Source organism: Aethalodelphis obliquidens, unplaced genomic scaffold (assembly GCF_003676395.1).
Source record: "Aethalodelphis obliquidens isolate GAN/ISIS:26980383/991018 unplaced genomic scaffold, ASM367639v1 scaffold17, whole genome shotgun sequence".
In the NCBI taxonomy this organism is placed as follows: Eukaryota; Metazoa; Chordata; class Mammalia; order Artiodactyla; family Delphinidae; genus Aethalodelphis; species Aethalodelphis obliquidens.
In genome coordinates this window covers 21,848,055-21,874,489 of record NW_020837961.1, presented here as the reverse complement: position 1 = coordinate 21,874,489, position 26,435 = coordinate 21,848,055, and the positions used below count along the sequence as shown (strand labels likewise).

The following is a 26,435-nucleotide window of genomic DNA, read 5'->3' as shown; positions in this document are numbered from 1 at the left end:
CCTCATTAGGAAGTGAAAATATTCTTTTATGTGTTCTGAAAGAGGAAAGCTGATGATTTTTATAAAAACAGCCAACCTAAAATCCGGTTCAATATTAGTAATGCAGTGGTGACTTTAACGTTTAAAAGTTGGCAACATTCTTCCAATCACCTACCCAAAAGCTTGTGAAGCAAAGTATAATCTGAAGCAAGAAGCACTGTGTCAAGTGTAACAGTTCAAACTGCTTAAAAATTGAATCTTTCGGGCTTCCCTGGTGGCGCAGTGGTTGAGAGTCCGCCTGCCGACGCAGGGCACACGGGTTCGTGCCCCGTTCCGGGAAGATCCCACGTGCTGCGGAGCGGCTGGGCCCGTGAGCCATGGCCGCTGAGCCTGCGCGTCCGGAGCCTGTGCTCCGCAATGGGAGAGGCCACAACAATGAGAGGCCCGCGTAACGCAAAAAAAAAAAAAAAAAAAATTGAATCTTCCCTTTCAAGAAAATGACTTTAATTGTAAATGAAAACAAGTTTGCTAAATGATCCTAGAATTTAGAGTGATAATAAATTCGGTAAAGAGAACATTGTCTGAAAATGATAAAACACATAATCTTAACTGTGTGATGTCAGAAAACCACTGAGCTTTTACCCTTTAGTTTCCTTATCTGCACTGTGGATGTGGCTGATTTCCGTTGAAATCATTAGATTGTTAGAAAGAATGGTTACAATCTTGAGATTTTTGAGGAAAGACATATTAAGTGTATCATCACTCTCAGGAAGATAATTTGGATAATTTGACTTTACAATTAAATGTTTTAATTTCACACAATTATGAAGATACGACTTCTGGTTTTAGCTCAGAAGAAAAAGTTAATCAATAGGAATATTAGGAGTTAAAAATGTGGAATCTATGGCGAACTATAGAAACATTGTTTTCTGCTTAAAAAACTAAATATGAAAAGAATATATGGTTTGAGGACTTATTTTCTGTAAATCAGGAGTTGCATTTCTTCTTCACTATAAACTAAAAAGATATTTGGAATCGTGACATAGTTATGTCATCTTAACTAGTATGCTTTTAATCCAAGGAAGACCTTGTGTACTCAGATTAAATGCTGAGTAATTTTCAGCATGTTCTTTAAAGCTCTCTATGAGCTTAGATATTTAATATCCATCATTCTAGAGGCAGCAAACAGCAGAAAGGATAGTCATCTACAAATATACTGCCAGAAAATTTTAAAAGTGCTGTATTTTCCAGAGCTTTAGAAACTAACTCTAGAGTATCTCATTCTTTGCAAGATTATAGTGAAAGTACTAACTTAAAAAAATGTACACATGGGATTTATGTCATGGGAAAATCACACAATCATCTTGTGTGACATGAGAAAAAATAGTGTCATTGCAGAATCTTTATTAGATGGGACCTTGCCTAAGCTATTCCAACGTCTTCTTCCCTGTCAAGAGGCTTGCGTAAGTAAGTAGTTATTGCAGTGCTTCTGCTGAAGAAAGGTGGGTTGGCTTAGGGTGGTTTAAGCACAGATGTAGAGAAGGGGATCAGTTACAGAGATATTTTAAAGGACTTGGCAATTGTTTGGACTTTGTGTGTCTGTTTGGAGTAAGAGGTAAAAATCCAGGGCTGTCTAGGAAGACTCCCAGGCTTCTGTGCAGCACACCTGGGCAGGGTGGTACCATTCACTGCACCCTGGCTTAGGAACTCCAGCAACATAGAGCGGCCGGGAGAAAGAGAGAGAGGCAGAGAGACAGAGACAGAGAGACAGACAGAGAGAATGAGAGAGAGAGAGAAGGCTTAAAGGATGGGAACCAAATCCGAAGGACCCTTGTTTGCTGTGTCAAGTCCTGGCTTCTCATCCTATAGGCTAGGTTAGGCTAAGAGGACTCATTGACAGGTTCTTATCTGGGTATTAACATGACCAGAGGCGCATTTTGAGTTACTATGTGGAGAGAACTAAGGGCACACAATTAGGCTATTATAATAGTGCTGGTGAGAGGAGATGGGTGAGTAAGGAGTTGAAGAAGATTTAAGGAAATTTTTACAGGATTTAAATCCAATTGGATGAGGACTCGAGGGACTGAGCAGGGTTGAAGGACTCAGGTTTCTGGTTAATATAACTGGGTAAATGGAAAATTCACCAGGAAAGGGAATACAGGAAATACACCATGTGTTCACCATGTTTACTTAATAAGATCAGTTGTCTATATTCAATATGAAAAGAAGTTTGGGGAAACAAGAAAGTTATTTGAGTCTGCCTTTTTTTGCATTAAAGAATCGTTTAGATCTTAGAACTTACAGGGAATCTCAGATTACAAATTCCCCTATTTATTTTACCAATGAGAATAATGAGTTTCAGAGACTGAATCGCCCATACAGCTAATAACAGAGCTGGAAAATCAGACTTCGGTGCCCAGTCTCAAGGTCTTCTATATGCATTCATCCTCATACATTCAATAGATTTTCAACACGAAATGTGTATGCTGTTAATGAATGAATGATGTTAGTTTACGGATAACCTTTCTAAGAATTGATTTTTGCTACCCACCAGATAGAAATTTTTTTAAAGTTGATGCATTTGACCCTTTCTGGGCCTTTATGAGAATATAATTTTCAAAGTAAATTACTTTACCTGTACTACAAAAAAGAATGAATGAATTGATGTGGTAATTTTCAGTCAGATCAGTTACTATTTTAATCTGCTAAAGAAAATAGTAAAATATTTTTAAGACTCTGGCCTTATTCTCTATCTACAGCGTTCCTAAATACACCCCAGGAAAACCACTTATTTAGGAATTATATATAATAAAAATAATTTTTAAAAAAGAAAATATTTCAGATATTCAGAGATTCTATTCATAATGGTAAAATTTTAGAAACATCTTGAATGAATGATTAAGCAAGCTTATTCTGCATCACTGAAGTGGAACACTATGTAGTCATTTAAATTAGTATGTGGATTATGAGGTATCTAGAGATGTATATAAAAAGGTACTTGTAATAAAACAAGCAATTATGGGGCTTCCCTGGTGGCGCAGTGGTTGAGAGTCCGCCTGCCGATGCAGGGGACGCGAGTTCGTGCCCCGGTCCGGGAAGATCCCACATGCCGCGGAGCGGCTGGGCCCGTGAGCCATGGCCGCTGAGCCTGCGCGTCCGGAGCCTGTGCTCCGCGACGGGAGAGGCTGCAGCAGTGAGAGGCCCGCGTACCGCAAAAAAAAAAAAAAAGAAAAAGAAATTATGTATACACAGAGGACAGGTATTGGTGAACGTTTTGGAAAGGATAACAAGTTAACTTAGAGTGGTAGAGATAGATACAGAGTTCTATTTCCTTTAGGACTTTCCTTTTTGTTTTCTATCTCTCCTAGTTGTAGAATAAGAGAAATGTCTTTGTAAAACCCTTTTGCCCCTTCTACTTCCAGCAAATATGGAAAACTAGGTATCATGAAAAAAAAATCTCCAACAACAAAATGCCTAGGAAATTTGGATGCAATGTGACATCCTTTTACATTGCTCTTAAATGAAGGTCTGAGCTCTTGGGAATGTAAAGAGCTATAGTACTGAGTGGTTAGTAAACAAACCCTGAAACTATGGCTACCTGGGCGATTTTTGCATATATTAACAATATAGAGCCTTAGATTCGCAAGGACTTGTGGGAAGCAGCTATGTATCCCCCTTTTTCTTCTTCTCTGCTACCAGCCCTGGCTGTAGCATTTAGAGGACAAGTGTCATCACACTCATCCCGTGATTATCTTGCTGGCTAACTCCAGCCTTTTGCTTTTCTCAGTGCATTGACTGAACAGCAGTCGTTAAATATTTGTTGCAAGCAATTCATGGTGAGATGATTTTCAAATTCTTTCTTATGTCTAATCTGTGTTATAAAATGGAATCATACATCTTCTCTAATGAGCTTTGTTTTAATTAGAAGATGAGAACTTCTTCAATTATATTTTGTTTTAATATTTATATGCTGTACCTACCATTATTTTACTAAATAAAAGATGTTTCCTGTGTTAGTTATGGGATTGTAATTTTTTCAAATCTCAAATGGATCTATACCATGTTCATAAAATAGTAAAACACAATTAAGAGTTCAAACTGTGTATTAATAAAGACCTACATTTGAATCCTGGTTCTACCATTTATAGTAGTTGTATGTTCTAGATCAAGTTACTTAACCTACTGAGTCTTCAATTCCTAAATCTATATAATGGAATAATATTTGTTGTTCAGAGAGTTGTTCTCATGACTAAATAAAATAATCACTGAAAAGAAATTAGCATAATTCTAGGCCCATATTATAGATCCAATAATTATTAGCTATTAAAATGAGAGAGAGAAAGAGAGAGAGAGATACTTGGATTATTAATGTAAATTCTACATTAATAATCCAAGTATTATAATATATTATTGGCTTTATAATAAATTTATAATAAATTATTGGCTTTATAATAATAATTTATAATAAATTATTGGCTTTATAATAAATTATTGGCTTTTTTAGAGACCCTCCATAAAAAATATCAGATTTAACAGGGAAAAAATGAAATGGGTCCTAAATATACCTTCTGTTTCCCTGTATTCTTATCCCAGAATCATGATTATCAGAATCATAATCACCAGCACTACAATATCATATGCTGGGAACACTTACTTGTTTCCTGCAGCTTTATTGAGGTATAATTGACAAATAAAAGTTTTATATATTCAAGGTGTATAACTTGGTGTTTTGATATATGTATACATTATGAAATAAACATCACAATCAAGGTAATCAGCCTATCCATCATCTCACATAGTTACCATTAATACCTCATTGTTAGTCACCAGACTGCACATTAGATCTCCAGAATATATACATCTTGCGTAAATGAAACTTTGTACCTCTTGACCAATATCTGCCCATTTCCCACACCCCCAGACCCTGGGAACCAGCATTCTACTCGCTACTTGTGTAGAATAATGTGCAATTGACCTATTTTTTTAAGTGTATGGTTCAGTGAATGTTAGTTAATTTATAGAGTTATGTGATCCTCATCACACACCAATTTTAGGACATTTCCATCACCTCTAAAAATATCCCTCAGGCCCATTTGCAGTCAGAGGAACATTTACCTTGCAGTGTATTTGGGAATGGTTTCTATTCTTAGACCTTATCTTACTCTGTACTTTAATTAGATGTATGAATGAATGAAGTCCAGGATGGAGTTGAGAAATTTTTTGGATGGGAGGGAATCAGGGGACCTGGTTTAGGTGTTACTCCATCACATCTGCACAGAGAAGTGAGCCTGAAAATACCAGAAGCCAAACTAGGCAGAAATAGATCTACCAGACTCTTGGAAGTTGGCAGAGGAAATCAGGGCAAGTGAAACCAAGGATAAATGGGAATAGGCCATGGAAGGAAGTGAAAACTAATTGGACTTTGTCATATAATAGTGTCTGGGAACCTTTTGTTAGAGCAAGAATAGGACGAAGGAAAGGATTTTATATATATATATATATTAGTTCTAATGGTCAAAAAAATCGCAGATAAGAACTTTCAAGCTGAAAAGTGGTGTGATCATAGGAGGCAGTGTGACCAGAGCCAATAGGGAAATTTCCTTTGAGGGCAAGTTGAGCCGAAATGAAATGAATTTTAGGTTTTTCCCCTTTAATTAGCATTACCTGTCACAGAGCTAATAAACAAGAGAGTCAAGCTTTGTTCAAAATGCTGATTCTAAAATTTCCAAGAAACCAATATTTTTAGAAAGAGTAGTTTCTGAGACAAACATCAATTTAAGTTTAGATTAATTAACTAATTAATTAACTCAGTTTATACAAGTGAAATCCATAGGAGGTAAACAAAACAAATACTGGTTTCCTTTAAGTTTTTTTTTCTAAGCAGAGCTGTATGTTTTTTTACCTTCTACAGTTTCATGAAGCACATTGTTAAACCCTGTGAAGCCAGAAGGGTATATTCAAGTGCACTAAGCTGTAAATTTTCATTTATTATCCACATGGTTTTCTTCTCAGAACTGAAAGCACATCTGTCCCTCCCTCTGGATTCAAGAAATCGTTTTTTTTACAAGTAGTGCTTGAGTAGAGGAAAAAAAATAGAAGTGGAAATAGTCCTTAGATTTTTCTCTGTAGATTTATTTCTGCTATGGAGTGAGGCACATCACTCCATAGCATTTTTTTCCTGAGCTCATCAACCCTAATCTGCCCATGCCCCATCTCCCTCTGTTTTCCTTCCCTTTCCCCTCCTTCCTCCCCATCATCTCTCATCTGTATTTTTCCATGACTCCATTTGCCAAAATAGTAGCTTGGTTGAGCAAATGGGTTAAGGAGTGGCCTGGGAGAAGGAAGGCACAGATAAATGGTGGAGCAAGTCCTTGGATTTGGGGTGTAGGCAGGGAACTAAGAAAGAACTGCTTTATTTCTCTCTCCTTGCCTGCTTCCCACCCACATCCAGCTAAGCACACATCAAGGATTTCAATGTCTCAGAGTATGGACGGAGGTGGGAGACCAGTTTGAGGCTACTGTAATAATCCTGGCAGTAGATGATGGTGGCTTGCACCAGCATGGTTGCAGTGAGTGTGGAAATAACGTGGTTGGATTCTGCATATGTTTGGAAAAAAAAGGCATAATTTTCTGGAAAATTGGGCAAAAATTAGGAGAGGAAGAGAAGAGATATTGGCCACATCAGATGAACTTGGTGTGAACTATGACGGGGAAGAGGGTAGAAGGAGCTGGTTGTAGAGAATGGGGAGCAGATCAGGAGCTCAGTTTGGAACATGATAAGTTGCAACTGTCAAGAGGAGAGCTTTTGCTTTTAATGGAGTTCAGGGAAAAGTCTAGGCTGGAGATGAAGAAATTCAAAAATCATTAGCATAACTGAGGTTTTTAAACCACAAGATTAAATGAGAGTACTTAGGAAGGACATGTAGATAAAAGAAAGGAACACTAGAGGAGACATAAGGAGGACCAGCAAGAAGTGACTGAGGTGGGATATACACACAAGAACATATATCATTGTTTTAATCATATTTCGGTTATCAATTAGAGTTTGTGAATATGAATATTATTTCACTATGTGAAATATCTCAAAAATGATACCTCTAGTAGTAACAATATGCACATGGGCATATGAATATGGCTATGTGTATATGCTAATTAACTGGATATTAAATAATTTAAATAAATATATATTAAAGTGTATATATTGACATACATACATATATACTTTCATTCACTGTTTCATCAATATAAAAATATTATGACAATAATTTCAATTTTTATTATCTGTGATTTGCTAGATTATTTATCTCCTATAAAATATTCTTTGTCCAAGCAAATATTTTGTCTTTCTTCTGCTTTTGCCTGATTGATAGTTGATTCAAGTGTTTGGGTTCAGTTTAAATTTCAGACCACTATAAAACAGAGTTTAGCAATATTCTTTTTATCTCAATAATTAAATTATACTCATAACTTTCTATTTAAGAAGCTCTAACTGTTCAAATATATGACATGTTTAAAGAGTAAGGCACTGAATACATAGATGAAATGTATGTATACTTAAAATTATTTTGTGGGTGGTGGGTTTTTTTTTCCATACCATACTGTTTCATCCTGGACACCAACATTGGCTCTTATTGTGGAAAATGAATCTTTCAGCCTCTGTAGGTAAGATGCTCATCGTGAAAAGGCTTAACCAGGAGAACCAATGCCTGCTACGTAACTCTTCTCAAATAGAAACTGACTCAGGAACAGGGGGCCAGGAGTTATGGTTAGGTCCCATGATGGTGACTGAAGAATGTATTGGGGAAGGAGAAGAAGAGGGTGGAGAGTATATTGGGAGGGAAAAGATGAAAGGATGATGGGGGCAACACTGGTAATGAGAAGTGAACCAAAGCATTTTGTGCTGAATATAAAGATGAAGCACAACAGAAACAGACTCATAGACCTAGAGAACAGACTTGTAGTTGCCAAGGCAGAAGTGGGGTGGGGGAGGGATGGAGTGGGAGCTTGGGGTTAACAGATGCAAACTAGTATATATAGAATGGGTAAAAAACAAGGTCCTACTGTATAGCACAGGAACTATTTTCAATATCCTGTAATAAACCATAGTGGAAAAGAGTATGAAAAAGAATATACATATGTGTAATGAATCACTTTGCTGTACAGCAGAAATTAACACAACATTGTAGATCAACTGTACTTCAATTTAAATAAATAAATAGATGACTAATAAGGCACAGAATTGTAAAAAAAAAAAAAAAGATGGAGTGCAAAAGTAGCCTTATAGAAGGCATTATGAAAATGAGAATGAGTTAAGGATAAGAAACTTAGAATAAGGAACTTTTATCGGAGTCACTGTGTAGTGTGATCAGAGGTGTAGAGGGCAACTCACAGTCAAAACAGTGCAGAGGGTATTTCTAAAAGTGCTCAGCTGTCCCCCTGCATCAGGATTTCCTGAGATGCTTGTTACGAAGACTACAACCTACTACAGCAGAATCTCTTGGTGTTGCCAGGGCACCTGCAGTCTTTATTAAAAATACCCAGGCCCTGACCTCATCCCCGAGTGAATCTTACGCCTATTAAAATTTGAGCACCACTGAACTAGGGTGTAAGGAAAGAAGATGTAAGAAATAAATCTTGGCAGTGTATTTCCTCCAATGGAGAGGAGACTCAGGGAATTTGCAGAGTAGGAAATATGTATAGAGGAGTCAAAAAGAGGGCATAGGAGTGAACAGGTGAGAGGCCAGGAATGACACACTCAGAAAGAGGACAGATCTGTGGAGAGAAGGAGGGAAAACCACACTGGCCTTGAGAGCTCTAGCCTTCCCAGAGCTAAGCCATGGGAGGCCTATCCATCCCCATATGATGAAACCAGAAAGCAAATTATAATAACAGAAGAGCAGATCAGTGAAAAGGGACCACAGAGCAGCCCTCACAGGCTGCTTTCTCTGTCTAGTCCTTAGTAAGTCCTATTCTCAGCTGTAAAAACTGCTGGGTATTAAATATCATCCCCACCCTGGTGACACATCAATATCTTTATTCATTTATTTTGTATTGAAGTATAATTGATTTACAATGTTGTGTTAGTTTCAGGTGTACAGCAAAGTGATTCAGTTACACACACACACACACATATATATTTTTTTCATATTCTTTTCCCTTGTAGGTTATTACAAAATACTGAGTATAGTTCCCTGTGCTATACAGTAGGTCCTTGTTGATTATCTATTTTGTATATAGTAGTGTGTATGTGTCAGTATCTTTAGATAATCATTTTCTTTGCGGAAATAACATGGAGTTGTTTGATTTACTAAAGGCTGCAGTGGATTGAATTTTGTATCCAGTCTGAGTACAGATGATTAGGGGGACATCCCAGTTCATGATTTTTGTTAAAGGCTTCAGCACAGTCCCACAGATCAGATGAGCCAGGAAGAGACAGAGATAATTGGCCTGGACTATTGTTTTCTTTCTCCTCCTCGCCATTGTTACTTGTCTTCTGCTTCAGTTTGCATTAAAATAAGTAGTATGTTTTATTTTTAAGCTCCTGCTTCTGATATTTAAAAAAATCTACAAGTACAGAATTGAGTGAGTTCTCATCAGTGTCGCAGGATAGCAATGTGTTTCTTAGCTTTTAGTCACTTGTATCCCTCATTCATCAACTTCTTGTCCTATCTCCTGAATAGTCCAAGCACCAAGGTCATTTTTAAAAATAATTGTGAAAAAATAAATTAAATAATAGAAATATTTATTATATTGTCTTCCTGAAGAAACCGATACTTTGCCCTGAAAATCATTAGTGTCAAGGCAAGGGGAGAGTGCTTTCTAGATGTTAATGTGTCTTATTGGATGCTAATATTTCAAAATAAGAAATGGAATTATGGGAATGTTAATAATTTAGCTGGTAAATGTAAAGAAAATATTCAGTAAATACTCATCACAGGTTGCAAGGTGAAACCCAGCAAAGGGCTTATGTGCCCACGGTTCAGAAAGCCAAACTCTGAGAGCAAAGTGAAGATTTATTGCAGGTCAACAAGCAAGGGAGGGGGAGGCAAGCCTCAGGTCCACTCCAACTTGGTCTTTGAGTTGGAGATTTTTTTAAAGGGGAAAAAAAAAGGGGGTCGGGATTAATCATCCTCTTGTGATAGTCCTTAATCCTTAATCGTAGTTTGGGGAGTCAGGATAACTGGTTTATGATTCTCAGACCAGGTGGCCATGGCTTGGGGTCCTGTTAGCTCATCCTGCCCTGGAGAAACAACCTGAGTTTGTAAGTTAATGATGATATCGACAACAGCAATTTTAGTCATCTGACTGGTCAACGAGCACAAGACTGAGATCAGAGGAGACAAGAAAGGGAATAAAGTTTTGGGCAGAGACATTAATCATAAATTATAATTGATTAATAATTAATCATAATTAATCATAAACAAAGTTCTCGGTAAGGAAACTTTGTTTTGGGGGGACTTGGTTTCAAAGATGCTATGAAAAAAGCGTTGATGATTGGATATAAAGGGATATGACCAAGTGTTGCACCCACTGTGTAAATGCACCATCCATGGCCACTCTCTTCTTTTTCTTTGGCTGATGTTTTGCTGTTTCACTTCTTTCCCTGCTGGAATGCCTCCTTTGTTTTTCCTAATAAAACTGGCCAAAGACTCCTTCATTCCACGGAATTCTTACATCCATAACATGCTTGACCAACTCCTAAATGATGACTATAAAAGTCAGTCATTCTTTCATTTGTAATCAATTTTAGGTATTTTTACAAGTCAAATGAGAAACCACAAGGGGAACAAAAAAGGTGATGAAAAAGATAGCATAAGGGAATTTTTATGCCGTCGTGTCTCTTTTCTATCCAATAAAATTCTCCATATGCCCACTTGGCATTAATTTATATTCTCCCCATTTCTCAGCTATTAAAATGTATGCCCCCTGCCCTAAGTATCATGGGGAAAAATATACACAGTAACTATTAAATGCTTGCTCTGTGTCAGGCATTTCACATGAATGATAACCAATCTTACCCACCTCTTAGAACTGTTTGCATAATTATTCCCACTTTCCTGATGAGGAAGGTAAAGGCCGCCCAAGATCACCCAGCTAGTAAGTGGTAGAGCCAGGATCTATATTCATATTGGCCTAAATATAAAGGCTCATACTTTTCTCTCTGTACTGTGTGACCTCAAGTTCACTAATAATTTTTAATAATATTAATACTAATTTGTTTTGAATACTAATACTTGACATATGTAATCATGGAGAATCTTCCTAGTGATTGAGCGAGGACTGGATTTATTTCAACTAGTCTTACAAAATATCTTGGTCATTTGATTTTAAACACTCTTCGGATATCATAAAAATCCCTTAGAATAGCTCTTATCTTAGCATTACTTCAATAGGAAGTAATGCTATTTGGAGTTCTGTTTATCATTCGCCATCTGGTACTAAGTGCTGAAAAGTCTTTCTGGTCCTTGTGTAACTTGCCTTTATCTTTGTTGTTGCAGTACTGGATACCAGTTTATTTACTATTCACCTGAAAACACAGCCAAAGCAAAAGAAGTTCTCAGCAACATCAATCAACTACAACCTCTTATAGCAACCCATGCAGACCTACTGCTTAATTCTGCAAGCCAGCATTCTCCAGACAGCTTGAAGAATTCTTTAAAGATGCTTTCAGAAAAAGTAAGACCCAAATCGTCACTGCAGTGGGGAAAATGAAATACCCAAATCCCCGTTGGTACTGCTTTCTGTATACATTGCCTTTCATAACATCTGGAAATGGAAAATAGACTAGGTTAAAAAGTAAGTTCAAAGTATTGCCACAGGATCAAAATGAATTGGCCTCATTCTCTTTTCAAATTTTACTGAACGTTAATTTTTTTTCCTAGTAGGAAACGAAACCTATTACTGATTGAGGTATATTTTCTCTTTTCCTTGACATCTTTCATTCTCTTTGGTTCCTGGTTGTATTAAATTAGATTTTGAAAATTATTTTCTCTGGTGATCCCCTAACTTTGATGCATATGAAGCTGTACCTTTGAGTCAGAATGTCACTTTATTTGAGAGCAGAACTTTGATGGGGATTCTTATCAGTGACATGGGGTAATTCCTCTGCCTCAGTTTACTTTCTGTAACATTATCAACTGGGAGAAGGTTCTAAAAATTTCTAAAGTATTAGTTATTGTTTGAAATGTAGTAGGACCTAGGTCTTAATTTTTCCAAAGGTGACTTACATTTGTATATGTAAAGAGGAATGGTAGTCTGGCATGGGGTAAACACTCAGCATCAATTTCCATAATGAATTAAGGCATCTGAATGATATGGAGAACCAAGATAGCAAAAGTCAAATTGCAGCTTGAATAGAAATGCAAAGTCAAGTATCCTGGAGTCCAATTCCAGTACACTCATTCGTAACCTCTGCATTCTGAGGACATCTTGAAACTTATTATGAGATACTTCCAATGAATATGCCCTTGAAGAAACTGACCAAAGACAATTTTTACGGTAGCATTTTAGAATAAGATAACAGTGTAGTTCTTTGAGTCCCTGAAGGACAGATTCATAGAAACCTGAATACTATATCCGTATATATTTTTGACTCAGATACGTTAATTTATAATAATAATAATACCTTGCCCTTATTTAACATTTTAAAGTCTACATTTTCATGTATTTTTCTCATAGGATATAACCAGTATATATTTTCAGAAAAAATTAGCTAATATGTATTCAGAAAGGTCAAGTGAATTGTCTAATAAATTAAAAAGTGAAAAATCAAACCCAATACTTCCAGTTCAAAATGCAACCTTCCTTCCATGCCAGAACAGGTATCCCCATCAAGAAAAGGGAGGAGAAAATTGACCCAAATTTTACAACTACCTATGTTGTCAAATATTTTGCTAGTGACTTCAGTGACTTAGGTTATTTCATTTAACCTTCAAACTGTGGGTCCATGTTATCTCCGTTTCACAAAGCAAAAGATTGAAGCTCAGAGCGGTTTAAAAAATGTGCAAGGTCATGCAACTAAAGTCAAACCCAGGATTCAAACAAAACTAGGGCTCAGACCCAGGTCTGGTTGACTCCAGAATGGAAACCCTTTCTGGTATATTCCATGCAATATATGTTTTGATATTTCCTTTTTTAAAAATTAAAAAAAAATTGTTAGACAAACTTCTCAACAATACTTAACTATTCTAATAGTCAATGAATATGTTTAATAGTCAATGAATATGTTATGGCTAAGAAAAAGGAAAAACAAGAGGAGGGTGTTGCATACAGTAAAATAACAGAATTTCTTTTTGGTTCATTTCTTTTTTGGATTTGTAGGTAAGGTGAGGTTTCCCTGGGTTCACCTAAACAGAAAATTCTAGCAAATAGAGCATCACTGTGGTGATTTCAGAGCAGTATTTATATTCTTCCTGTGCATTGGACAGGGATTTGTCATCTCACACATCCTTCACATCTTGCTGCAGTGATTTGGGAGTGTGGCAGGACATGTATTTTCTCCTTTAATTCAACATTGCTCCAACTTTTTTCCCTATGTTTTTTTTTTGTCTGTTTGTTACTGAGTAGACAAGCTTCGTCTACTAAGAAATCTGTCAACACTTGAAATCACGAGGATTTTTTAAAGTTAAATTTGCAAGCCATGCATTTCTTTAAGAATTCATGCCCAGAATTTCAAAGAAGTATCTAAGTTAACAGAGTTTTGCCTAGTGTATGAAGACAGTTACTAGCTCGTGGTTTAAAATAAACTATGATCTATGAATCTAGCATAAAAGATAAATCATTTTAGTGGCATCTTAAATTTTAGCTTAATTTAATATTAGCAAGATTTAACTTAAAAACATTTCATGTTTAAGACTAGGGACTTGCACACTGTGGATTAGAGAATAGGTCTTTTCTTCATTGATAGTCCCCTTGTTTCTTTTAATGAATCTGAACTGACATGTTTGGAAAATAAGTTCTTGAGTTGTTTTCTTAGGAACTCATCCATAGGACATAACTGAAATTTCACAATAAAATTTACTATAAATTTTTCATATCCTAATGTGCACAACCTCAATTAAGTTCTATTTTTTTAAAAAAATAGTTCTTAAAAAAAGAATCTTGTGAAGGATAACTGGATTTGTTTGCTGCATATGTTTATGAAAATATTAAAGAATTATTTAACGTTATGATGTAGGTTTATAGCAAAAGACAAACTCCGACTTTACATAACTAATCCCAACAGAGAAAACAAAGCATAAGCCAAATTTTTAACATAAGATATGAAAGGTTAATAATAGAGTGGGATAAAAAAATGCATTTTCCTTTTTTCTAGATAAAATTATACAATACTGTGACAAAAAAAAAAAAGGAGAGAGAGAGAGAGAAAGAGAAAAGTAACGTAAAGAAATTCAAAATGAAAATGTAAGGACACAAATGTAGGCATGTATCTCATTACTCAGATATATGTGTGGCATTAGTTTCAAATGCCCATCATAGTCTCCACTCCATAGAGATTGATAGACCTTGTTTAGAAAGTAATTATTATTATGCTCATCACAAAGCAGTATTGAGCACCTAATTGTGTGTGGTATTGTACTCAATGCTGTATGACAAATACTACACAGTATTAATTTTACAGTCTAAGAAATTAAAAGCATGGACTATTTCACAACACAGCAATTGTGAAATGGTAAACAACAACAAAAAAGGATTTGGTCACAAATATTAGAGGCTTTGCTCACAATATATTTGAGAAAACACAACACCTTCCAATTCCTAGTATCTTTTCAACCTTAACGTAGTATACCAAAGCATTCTGCTGTATTCAAAGAAAGAAACAAGCATTCCATTCTAAAACTTAACTCAGGATTTTCTTAAGAAATGTTCCGTTTTCCTTAATAACAATGCCAGAAAGTCAGTATGCTAAGAAGTTGAAGATATATATTATATACAGAACGTTGATTATGTTGATTACTTAGGTACTGAGAAGGAATTTCTTATTGTTTATTCACTTCCACTAGTCTCTCTCAATACCAAATTGAGTAGAAGAATTCAGTGAGTTTTCGTTTGTTTTTTATAGCTGGTGAAAGTATATGTCTATATATACACACATACATACATACTAAATTCTAAGGGAACTTGAAAGTAACTAGTGTTAATGAAGGTGAAATTTCAGGATTAGAACTTATGTTTCTTCTTTTCATAGTCTCCCTCATATGGTAAATATTTAATTGGTGAAATAAGTACTGTTATAGAAAAACAAAACTGTGTTTATTAGAATATTAAAAACAAGGAAAATAAAGGTAAGAAAGTAAAATAATATTAAGAATGATACTTATACATAAAATACATGGAATTAGAACCTCTTTTTTTGGCCATGGTAGGGTAATATGGGTCCTCTCAAATGACAAAAAGACAGCTAGACAAAATGTATAAAGTCATGGTTTTTAGGCATTGGAAAACAGGCAGCATAAGAAGATGACAAACTATGTGACCTTATAATTGCCTAGTTTCTTCCTGGAGGCAGTTTCCAAGCTGCAGCACAAGGAGGGAGAAGCCAAACAGCAACTTCTCAAGTTGAGGAGACAGAAAGTGGAGTTCAGGAAAAGCCAAGATGGCTAAAATTTGCAGAGCAGAGTACCAAAAAGGAAGGAGCTGCATACAGAAAGAGCCTTGGACATCTGTAAATGGGTGCTTTAAAATCTTTACCTGAGTACTGATTTGCATACGCATGTGAATAAACTATCAAAATCCAGGGAAATAAGTACGAGAAATAAGTATACAAAAGAAGTCCTGGTGGTCATACAGGACTCGGAATGGTTTATCTCCTGACCAGCAGAGTGAGAAGACTTTGTCACACATAGAGCACTGCATAGAGCCCTCAGGAGGGCATGGCCCTAGGAGTGGGGCTAACTTAGTCCTAGATTAAAGGCTGCTCTTGATTCACTCTAACAAGGCTTAAAAATAAGGTTTGAAATGATCTTACTGAGTCCTTCTGGTGTGAAGTAACTTAACTTCATACCAAAACAAAACCCAACATTTTTTAAAAGAATACAATAAAATATAGCAACAAGAATGTAAACTCAAAATGCCCCCGGCATTCAACAAGCATATACCAAGCATGCAAAGAAGCAGGAAAATATAACCTGTAACTAGAAGAAAAATTAAGCAATAGAAGCAGACCCCGAAATGACAGAGGTGATGCAGTTAGTAGATAAGAACCTTAACATGGCACTTATAAATATGCTCACATACTTATGAAAGCAAAGAAACATATAAAAAGGATGAGGAGAAAAAAAGGAAAATTAAAAAAAGAATCACATAGAACTCAAAGAAAAGTGAAATATAATTTCTGAAATAAAAATATGCACTGGGTGGAATTAGCAGATTGGTCCCTTCAGAAGAATAGATAGTGAACTTGCAAACATAGTATTAGAAAATAATTAAATGAAGCACAAAGAGAAAAATAACTGAAAATGATAACACAGAGCATGAATGACTTACAGAACAATACCAAGATATCTAACATACATATAATTAGAGTCCTAGAATAAAAGAAGAGGGGGACAGAAAAATATTTGCAGAAATGATGACCAAAATTTTCAAAATTTGATGAAACTACAGATCCAAGAAGCAAAATGTACTCCAGCAGAGTAAATATTAAAAAAAGAAAGAAACACAGGTATTAAATTGCTGAGAAACAGAGGTAAAGAGAAAATTGTGAACAACCAGAAAATAGAAAGAAAAAAAAGGCACATGTGCAGAGGAACACAAATGAGAATTGTAAAAGACTTCTTATTAGACACTATGCAAACCAGAAGATAATGGAGTAACATCTTCAAAATACGGACGTACATAAAAAGTTACAATTCCATATCTAGAGAAGATGTCCCTCAAAAATAAAGGTGAAATAAAGATCATTTTAGACAAAAACTGTGAGATTTCATACCAGACTTGTACTATGACACATTTTAAAGGAAATGATCCTTTATACAGAAGGAAATGACACCATGGAAAATTTGGATCTACACAAAAGAATAAAGAGTGCCAGAAATGGTATGTATGTGGACAGAATTTTAAAAATCAAAAGTTTAATTTACTTAAACATATTTACTCTTTAAAACAAAAATAATATTCATTGCATGGTTTGTAACATATTAGTGTAAGCACAGATATATAGATCAACAGAATAGAATACAGAATCTAGAAATAGACCCATACATATGTATTTAATAAATTTAGACAAAAGTGCAAAAGAAATTCATTGGGGAAAGGATATCTTTTTAACATATAGTGCAGGAACAATTGGATATCCATATGCAGAATAAACCTTTCCTTATGTTTACCTTATATAAAAATTGATTAAAAATGGATCATAGACCTTAATATACAAGCTAAAAGAAAAAAACAAACAGATAAATAAATAAACATCTAGAATACAATATAGGAGAAAATTTTTGTCATCTTGGGTTAGGCAAAGATTTCTTAGAACACAAAGACATGAACCAAAAAAAAAATGATACGTAAGACTTCTTCAAAATTAAACACTTTCAAAATTAAAAACTTTCATTAAAGTTTTCAGAAGACACTATTAAGAAATTGAAAAGGCAAGTCATAGACTAGAAGAAAATATGCGTAAAATAGGTACCTGACAAAGGACTTGTGTCAGAATGTATATTCTTACAACTGAATGATAAAACAATTAAAAATGAGCAAAAGAATTGAAAAGACAGTTTATCAAAAAGACAGATGGCAAATAAGCACATGAAAAGATACTCATCATTATTTGTTATTAGGGAAATGCAAATTTAAACTAAAATGAGGTACCACTAACCGCCCACTGGAATAGCTAAAATCGAAAGGGCTGAGCATAGGAAAAGTTGGGAAGGATATGGAATAACTGGAACTTTCATCTATCACTAATGGGTACACAATTGTTGGCAGTTTGAAAAATAGTTCATCAGTGTCTCATAAAGTTAAAAGATTTATATATGAGCTATCCATCTCACTCCTAGTTATGTACCCAAGAGAAGGTCTGTTCTGTAGGTACTGAGAAGGTTGTTAAGGGCGGAAGGCCTGGAGGCTTGCTTTCTGAAGATCATCCTCAGAGCCATAACTAGGCTGAGTAAGGACAGAGAGATTTGAATTCTTGAGCATCACAATATCAGTAATGCTTTGGGGAAGCTTGATAAAATACAAATTCTGATTCAGTAGTTCTGAGATGGGACCCAGAAGTCAACATTTTAGTGTTGGTGACCTTGGATAACATCCTGAAAAAAGAAGAGCTAAAGAAAAGTAAATCAACCAGTAAGAAGACTATGGAAATATCAACATGGAATGCAGAAAGGATATTAACTAGGATTAGCTGTGGGGATATAACATAAGGGTCAATCTTTGAAATTATTGAAAATATCTAACTACTAGAAATTGATCACTAACCCAGAAAATAAATATTACTGAAAATGATCCAGACGTTTGGACTCAGAGTTGCTGAGTAGTAATGATACCACTCAGATGGAAAACAGGGAAGAAAACATTTATTTGAAAAACTTGAGATCGGGCTGGGACTTTTCAAAAAGCTTGCAGATGGAAACCGTTGACCATGCTGATTCAGGAGGTAAGCAGAAATGGATTTTGAAGACCTTGGCATAATAAAAAATGATACTTGAAGTTATGGAAGAAGGGGTTACATCACCAATGGAAAAATGCTTTTAAGAATGTGGTTTAAGGCCCCTTGGGGTCCACTTACCACATTTTGAGTGAGCAGGGGATTATGAGTCAACAGCAGAAACTGAAAAGGTCAGTCAAGAAAGAGAAGCATAAATAGAAGAGTACAGTTTTCAATGAACTCCCATAAGGGTTTCACAGATAGGCGTTGTAATTTTGTACATACTGGGGAAAAGTTGTTATGTGATTTAGCCAAGGTCAAGTGGATAATTTATATAAGCTGCCCAGATGTCAGGTAACTCTCCTGGCTGAAAGTTCAATGTTCTTTGCTTTAGGGAATGTTAAACACATATCAAGGTACTAATGTCAAGTATAACACTATGAAATAATTAAAGCATATCAAACTTTAAAATAAGCAGGATTCTTTTTTTTCCATATACATGACTACTAACATGATAATTACTTGTTTATGGTATTTTGTATTGCAGATGAGATTAGGCATGGCCTTGAATTTTTTCAGTGACTCTAAGGAAATTCTAAATAGAATGGGACTTTGCTTAATTTGTTGAGTTCTCTAGTTTAAAAGAGTGTTTTTAAATGAACATATTCTAACTGTTCCCCTGGCATTAGTATTCAGGAAACTAGGAAATGTATCCCCAGGAGAAGTAATTTTTAGTAGTTTTGTACTTGCAGATAATTCTGTGTGTTACTTTGAAGGATACTTGTATGAGCGTATGAATTGGACAAATGGCAGAAAGGCAAGAAAACATTTTCTTTTCTTTTTCTTTTTTAAATATAGAACTAATGAAATAGATCTGCCTTGGGTTCAGAGTTTATGCTTTTTTACTATAATCTTACACTGATAATTTAAATTAATTGCTTTGCCCACCCTTACAATAATATTTAGTCAGCCTTTCTTCTTTCATTATTATAGTCGGAGCTAAGTAAGAAAAGGAAAAAGGCTTTCGGAACTCTGAGTCAATAGGCAGCTCAGAGAGACATGGTCACCTCCTTCCCTGATGCGTAACTTCCCTGGTATTATCTCAATTGTAAGAATAGCAACATACAGATGTGTTGGGATTGTGTGACTACCTTAATCTCTTCAAGCTGATTTATTTTGACGGTAAAACACCTGGGTCTATATTGGTCTACCTTTACCAAGTAATACCAGTCAAGAAAATTAAGATTTTTTCCAGGTCATGATGGAAATTGCAATGGAATATTTTGCTATTTTCTAACAGAATACGATTCTATGCACAGGATCTGGGTGATCCAGAGAGTTTCCAAGGAGTCAGATACATGTTTCAGTATACACACAAAGTAGAAGATCAGCTTTTATTGTGTTTAATATTTTGTGCATTATATTCAGCTACCCTCCCCCAAAATTCTAGGTTGTAAAACTGCAAGAATCTACTGTATTATCTCCCATGTCTTTGGTGCTAAATCAACCCAAATGAGATTTGAGTAAATTAAGAGGAAACTCTGTGTGTGCGTGCTATGGGAAGAAATAGTGGTGATTACAAGAACCATAGGAAATTACATTGGGTTTGAATAGTATTCAGCTACATAGTAATTAGTGAGTGTTATGGAGACTGGAGCTGTAGTAGCAGGAAGTCAAAGAAGTCAATCTGTTTTGCTCCAAAAATAAATCAAAAGAATTTATCAAGAAATTATCAAGAAGAAACTATCAAGAAAGAAATAGTTAGGTCAAGCTGAGTGGAAGTAAATTCACATTTTTAATATTTAAATTCACATTGACAGACACATCCGTGCTGTCTGGAAAATTATGTAAACAGCATGTTTCCCCATTTGCTATAACTGTACTGACTTGCACTGTCTAGCCAACTTTTTCATCCGTTCTTTTAATGAAAAGAGCTCTGCCTTATTTTTATTTTCTTAGTTATTATAAAATTATTTTCCAACCTCTTATTCTAATATAGCCTCTTTTTACCATATTTCTTGTCTACTTACCTTCAAAGTGCCTTCAATATGACTAACAGATTAAAAGAGTGTTTAAAACATCCATTAAAATTTCACAGGGCAGAGAGTTAACATCAGCAATTGTGGACACAATTAACTGTGAGAGCTGGTAGATGTTCAGAACACATGGGGAGCCAGAGTTAGAGAAGCAGGGGAAGAAGGACAGAAGGACCGAGGCTGAGGGTCATGGTGGATGGTGTGGAGTAAGGGGAAATACTGCTGAATTTGTTAGAAAACTTTGACTCTGTTCCCTTTGTGCTGCCAATCAGCAGTCTGCCCTAGAACAGATCATCACACTTTTTTCGTAGTTTTTTTATCTGGTTAGTGAAGAGGTCTACTCAACTCCCTTCTAGCTCTAGAATTTCACGATCCACTGCAAAGATATAACTATTCAGATATGACAGGGTCTTATTAATTAGTTGCTTATTTTGAACTTGGTTTAACTGGTTTTCTGTAACTGTCCACACTCACAACAGGGAGATTCAGAGACAATTTAGTAACAATTATTGAGCATGGCACTGCTGACTACATATTGAGAGAGCACCAATAAATGTTTACCTAGAGTTACAGCATTGGTGAAGACAGCATTATATCCAGGAGTGTCTCAGTAAGTGATCTGTGATTCAAAATAATGCTATGGGTTAAAGGGCCCCTTCCCAACAGATTACAAAGCATAAATATGTTAACAATGTGGGTCAGTGCTTGAGTTACTTCTCTAAACAGATTGGTAGGCCCCGTGTATGTTAAGTGTACTATAATACAGAAAATCAATTACTGCACCCTGCAGTGTATAACAGGGTGAAGCCATTAAACATTTCATCAGGAAATTGCAGAGTACAGCTGTAAAGTTCTTTATTGTTGGAAAGCCATCATTATGATAGTACTTACTAGGTATTTACCACCAGCTTGTAAAACCTACATGGCAAGTTGCATAGTAAGCTCGATAACACTGAACACTACCGAAACCATTTGGTGGAGGAGACAGTTTAGAGGGTAGTAATGGGGAATAAAAGCCAAATGTTTTCATGGGGAAGACTGCCTATGTCAGCTCTACTGCTGAAATCTGTCCATGATGCTAAAAAGAAAAAAAGTCTCCTGCCTCTATTTTTTTTTCTTGAAGAGATATGTCATTCTTTAGCCTTTAACTGTGTTTAAAATACAAAATAAACATAGTCTGATCACATTTTCTTTAAAGGTGTATTTGGAGTTACTTGAAAGGCACAGCAGGGAGATGGTGTTCAAATGATAATCCCCAGTGAAATACATCTCCAAAGACAGGATCTGGAACTAAAAGAGAGTGGGATGAGTAGACAGATGGTGTTTACAATGCATATAGAACCTCAGCATTAACTTCAGAATAGGACTCAAGGCCTTGGCGGAAACCCAAACCAAACTATTTTCCATTGATACGTAAGCATCATTTTCTCTCTCTGTTGCCTGCACTTTTTCCACCATCCACACCACTTAAGTGACAGCAAATCTGCCACTGACCTTTTCAAGGCTCTGTGCTGAACCCCTGTCAATTTCTTTCCAGACAGAGCTTTTCGTACATGCCTTCAAGGATCAGCTGGTCAGAAGTGCCCTTTTAGCACTTTACACTGCCAGGCCAGGAGGTGTCCTTAAGAAGCCGCCCTCTCCTAAGAACAGCACAGAGGAGAGCAGTTCCCAGGACCCACCCCCGCCGATGAGAAGGCAGGACTCCATACCGCATCATTCGGACTACGATGAGGAAGAGTGGGTAAGTTTTTAATTTTTTTTTACATAGCCTGCCTCTCCGTGTCTAGTCCTGAAAAGTAAAGCAAGAATGTTAAAAAAAAAAAAAAAAATCTCTGCTTTTTATGAAAACAAGTCGGAAAGCAGTCATAATACAGATTGTGGATAAATAGGTTACATTTTTCCTCAGGGGCAAATGATAAAATGAAAATTTTATTCCTGATGACATTTACTTGACGAGAAAACCTATTTGCTCTCAAATAGCTTCTATATATAACATATACATTATATATATTTTATATATATATAATGCAGTCAAAGAATAAATATCTCCAAGAAATGTCATCAAAGCAAGGATGCCACAATTGCAAGACTCTATAAGATCAATACTTTTCCTTATTTATTTCCAAGGTAATATAAACCATTAAAATTATTTTTTAGAAAATAAGTCAATAATCATCCATAATCTACTCCTTAGATGCAACAAGTATCTTCATTGGTGCAATCCAGCGTGTAAGTTCTGGACACACTTGAAAAAGTGTTAACATTTATATGGCAGTGGACACAAAGATCTCTTAAATCCTTCTTATTCATGGGTTCCATTATTTTTTTAAAAAAGATGTAGCGCTGGGCTTCCCTGGTGGCGCAGTTGTTGAGAGTCCGCCTGCCGATGCAGGGAACACAGGTTCGCGCCCCGGTCCGGGAAGATCCCACATGCCGCGGAGCAGCTGGGCCCGTGAGCCATGGCCGCTGAGCCTGCGCGTCCGGAGCCTGTGCTCCGCAACGGGAGAGGCCACAGCAGTGAGAGACCCACGTACCAAAAAAAATAAAATAAAATAAACAGATGTAGGGCTTCCCTGGTGGCGCAGTGGTTGAGAGTCTGCCTGCCGATGCAGGGGACACGGGTTCGTGCCCCGGTCTGGGAAGATTCCACATGCCGCGGAGCGGCTGGGCCCGTGAGCCACGGCCGCTGAGCCTGCGCGTCCGGAGCCTGTGCTCCGCAACGGGAGAGGCCACAAAAGTGAGAGGCCCGCTTACCGCAAAAAAAAAAAAAAAAAAAAAAGATGTTACTCCAGGTGGCTCTAAAATTGGCAGGAAAATGGCCACATAAAAGCATCTGAAAAAATAACTAGCAAAGACACATAAACCAAAGAAGCCAACATGGTGATAGGAACTGTAGGTGGGCAGAATAAGACAGGAGAAAATCAAGGTTTCTCTCTCTGGGTGAGAGGGAACAGTGTGTTTTTCCTGAATCAATGCATATTCATTATCCAAGAACCTTTTGAAGTATATGCACATCACACACACACACACACACAGAGGAGGAAACGCTTTACTGAATCATATGTTAAACCATGAAAATGCTGTAGTATGCTAGCTGTATTAGATGTTAAATAGTTAACGATTACTTTTCCTGCCACCCTAAATTTAAAAGTGTTTGGGTAGTAAATAATTTGAAAGGCGCAGGCCTCTCAAAAAAATTGCTGTCTGAAGCACTGTGAAGTGATACCTGCTCTTTCTTTTGATAAAATTTCTATCACAGGAAAGACAGAGCTGGGCTCCATGAGGTAAATGCTGAATAAGTATTTGTTGTTGCTGATTAAGATTGCATTTCTCCCACTGCATCATTTTCAAAAGAGCAAATCTAATATTTCTTCCTTGTACTGTCACCTTCTTCTTCAATTTATTCATAGCTCCAAGGCGTGCATACCTCTTAACCTCTCTGAAGTTCAATTTTTTTCAACTGTAAAGTGAAAATAACAGCACCTGTTCTGTTTAGCTCTTAGTGTGGTCCTAAGATAAATGATTTACCTGTGTGACAATGCCCCATGACCTGGAAAAGCCCAGGCCAATGCATTGTATTACTTTAATATTATTGCTGTATGTTTTCTTTTTTAAGATATGTAAATTATATAATCTTATTATAAGGATCAATACTACTCCTTGAGATAAATGGGGAAATGGGGTAGATCATAAATTCGGAATGTGAATTTGAAAGAGTGTGGGTAGATATAGAACTTGTATTTCATTTAAATAAACATACAGCGAACTTTTTGACAAATGATTGCCATTTTTTATTAAGTCGAGGGAGAGTTTTGGAACTGGGTATCTTTTGTTTTCATAATTTTCACCTTATTGTGTTATGCAAACACACTCCCACACCTCACCCTCCTCCTGTGGCTCCAATCGCCCCTCTCCTTCCCTCCCTCCTTTTAGATAACTTGTGAGAACTTCTACATCCACAGGTGCTCCAAAAGGGAAGATAAGTCAGATCATTAGGTCCTAGAGCTCAGAGTCTAGTGGTAGATAAAAATATGTTAATAAATAGTTAAAATGTTGTGATAGGGATGGAGAGAGACAGGTGGGAAAAGGTTGACTCTGCTAATGTGACTTCAGATCAACATTTTAAATACAGAAACTTTTTATGATGGGAAAGTGGGAGAGAGTAGGAAACATGGTGAGTTGAGGTCTATGGTGAAGCATTTGGTGCAGTGGGTGTTACTGAGCCCTTGTTCTGCCTGGGTTACTGTGCCACGTGCTGGGGAAACATAGGTGACCTGCCCACGGCTGCGAGGGCTCCATGACCTATTCAGGGCTCTGGAGACACCAATGGCAATGACAGTGCAATTTAGGATTATACACAGGATGAAGTGGGAGTCTGATGGTCAGGATGGGATCTCCAGAAGTAATTCCTGAGATATAAATGTGAATAGAAGTTAACAATATGAGAAAGAAGATGAGGTGACCCTTTAGATAGGAACATTTTAGCTGACATAGGTCGTGTGTGTGTGTGTGTGTGTTAGTTGCTTACTTGTTTTGTTTTAAAGGTCGTGAAATTGACTGTGTTTATCACTCCAAAGGCCACGTAAGAGGCTAAGAGACTGAGAGGCTATTACTGATAGAACAAGGTCCTTGCAAAGAGGAGAAGATGATCAATTCAAGCAGGCAGGTGGAGGACGAGTCCTGGGCAGAAGTGTGCTCCTCAGCTGAGACCGCAGGGAAGGTGTAAAAATGGCTTTTACTTTTGTGAGGGTGCGTGGGCCTGGATGGCTTCTTTGTTCTTTGCTTGAAATATTTTTCTCCAGGTTTATTGAGCTATAACTGACATATAACACTGCATTAGTGTAAGGTGTACAACAAAATGATTTTATACGTATATATAATCACCACAATATATTTAAACATCCATCAACTCATAGGATTACAATTTTCTTTTCTTAGGATGAAAACTTTGAGACTCATTCTCTTAGCAACTTTCAAATATACAGTACAGTGTTGTTGACTATAGCCACCATGTTTTACATTACATCCCTAGGACTTCCTTATCTCATAACTGGAAGTTTGTACCTTTTGACCCCCTTCACCCATTTTGTCTCCCCCTCCTCAGCTCTGGCAACAACCGATCTATTCTCTGTTTCTATGAGTTTGTTATTTTTTTTTTTTTTTTTTTTTTTTTGCGTTACGCGGGCCTCTCACTGTTGCAACCTCTCCCATTGCGGAGCACAGGCTCCGGACGCGCAGGCTCAGAGGCCATGGCTCACGGGCCCAGCTGCTCCGTGGCATGTGGGGTCTTCCCGGACCGGGGCACGAACCCACATCCCCTGCATCGGCAGGCAGACTGCCAACCACTGCGCCACCAGGGAAGCCCTGAGTTTGTATTTTTTCTATTCTGTGTGTAAGTGAGATCATGGTATCTGTCTTTCTTTGTCTGACTTATTTCACTTAGCATAATGCCCTCAAGACCCATCCATGTTGGTGCAAACAGCAGAATTTCCTTCTTTTTTATGGCTGAATAATATATATATACACACACACACACACACACACACACAATATATATGTGTGTATATATATATATATATATATATATACACATCACATTTTCTTTATTCATGCATTTGTCGATGCACACTTAGGTTGTTTCCATATCTTAACTATTATAAATAATGCTGCAATGAACATGGTGGTGCAGGTATCTCTTTGAGACAGTGATTTTGTTTCTTTCCAATATATACCCAGGAGTGGAATTGCTGGATTATAAGGTGGTTCTGTTTTTAATTTTTGGAGGAACCCTCATCCTGTTTTCCATAATGGCTGCACCAATTTATATTCCT

General features: G+C 36.6%; 1 protein-coding gene across 3 annotated transcripts in view; it reads left to right on the top strand.

Annotated features, from left to right (window-relative positions):
* The window catches only part of INPP4B (inositol polyphosphate-4-phosphatase type II B), a 493,426-nt gene that overhangs the window by 341,300 nt on the left and 125,691 nt on the right, over positions 1–26,435 (top strand). For all 3 annotated transcript variants that reach the window (XM_027117065.1, XM_027117067.1, XM_027117064.1), the window contains 2 exons: positions 11,478–11,655; positions 22,142–22,345. In XM_027117065.1, coding sequence (XP_026972866.1) covers positions 11,478–11,655; positions 22,142–22,345 — 382 coding nt within the window. The remainder of the gene's footprint in view (positions 1–11,477; positions 11,656–22,141; positions 22,346–26,435) is intronic.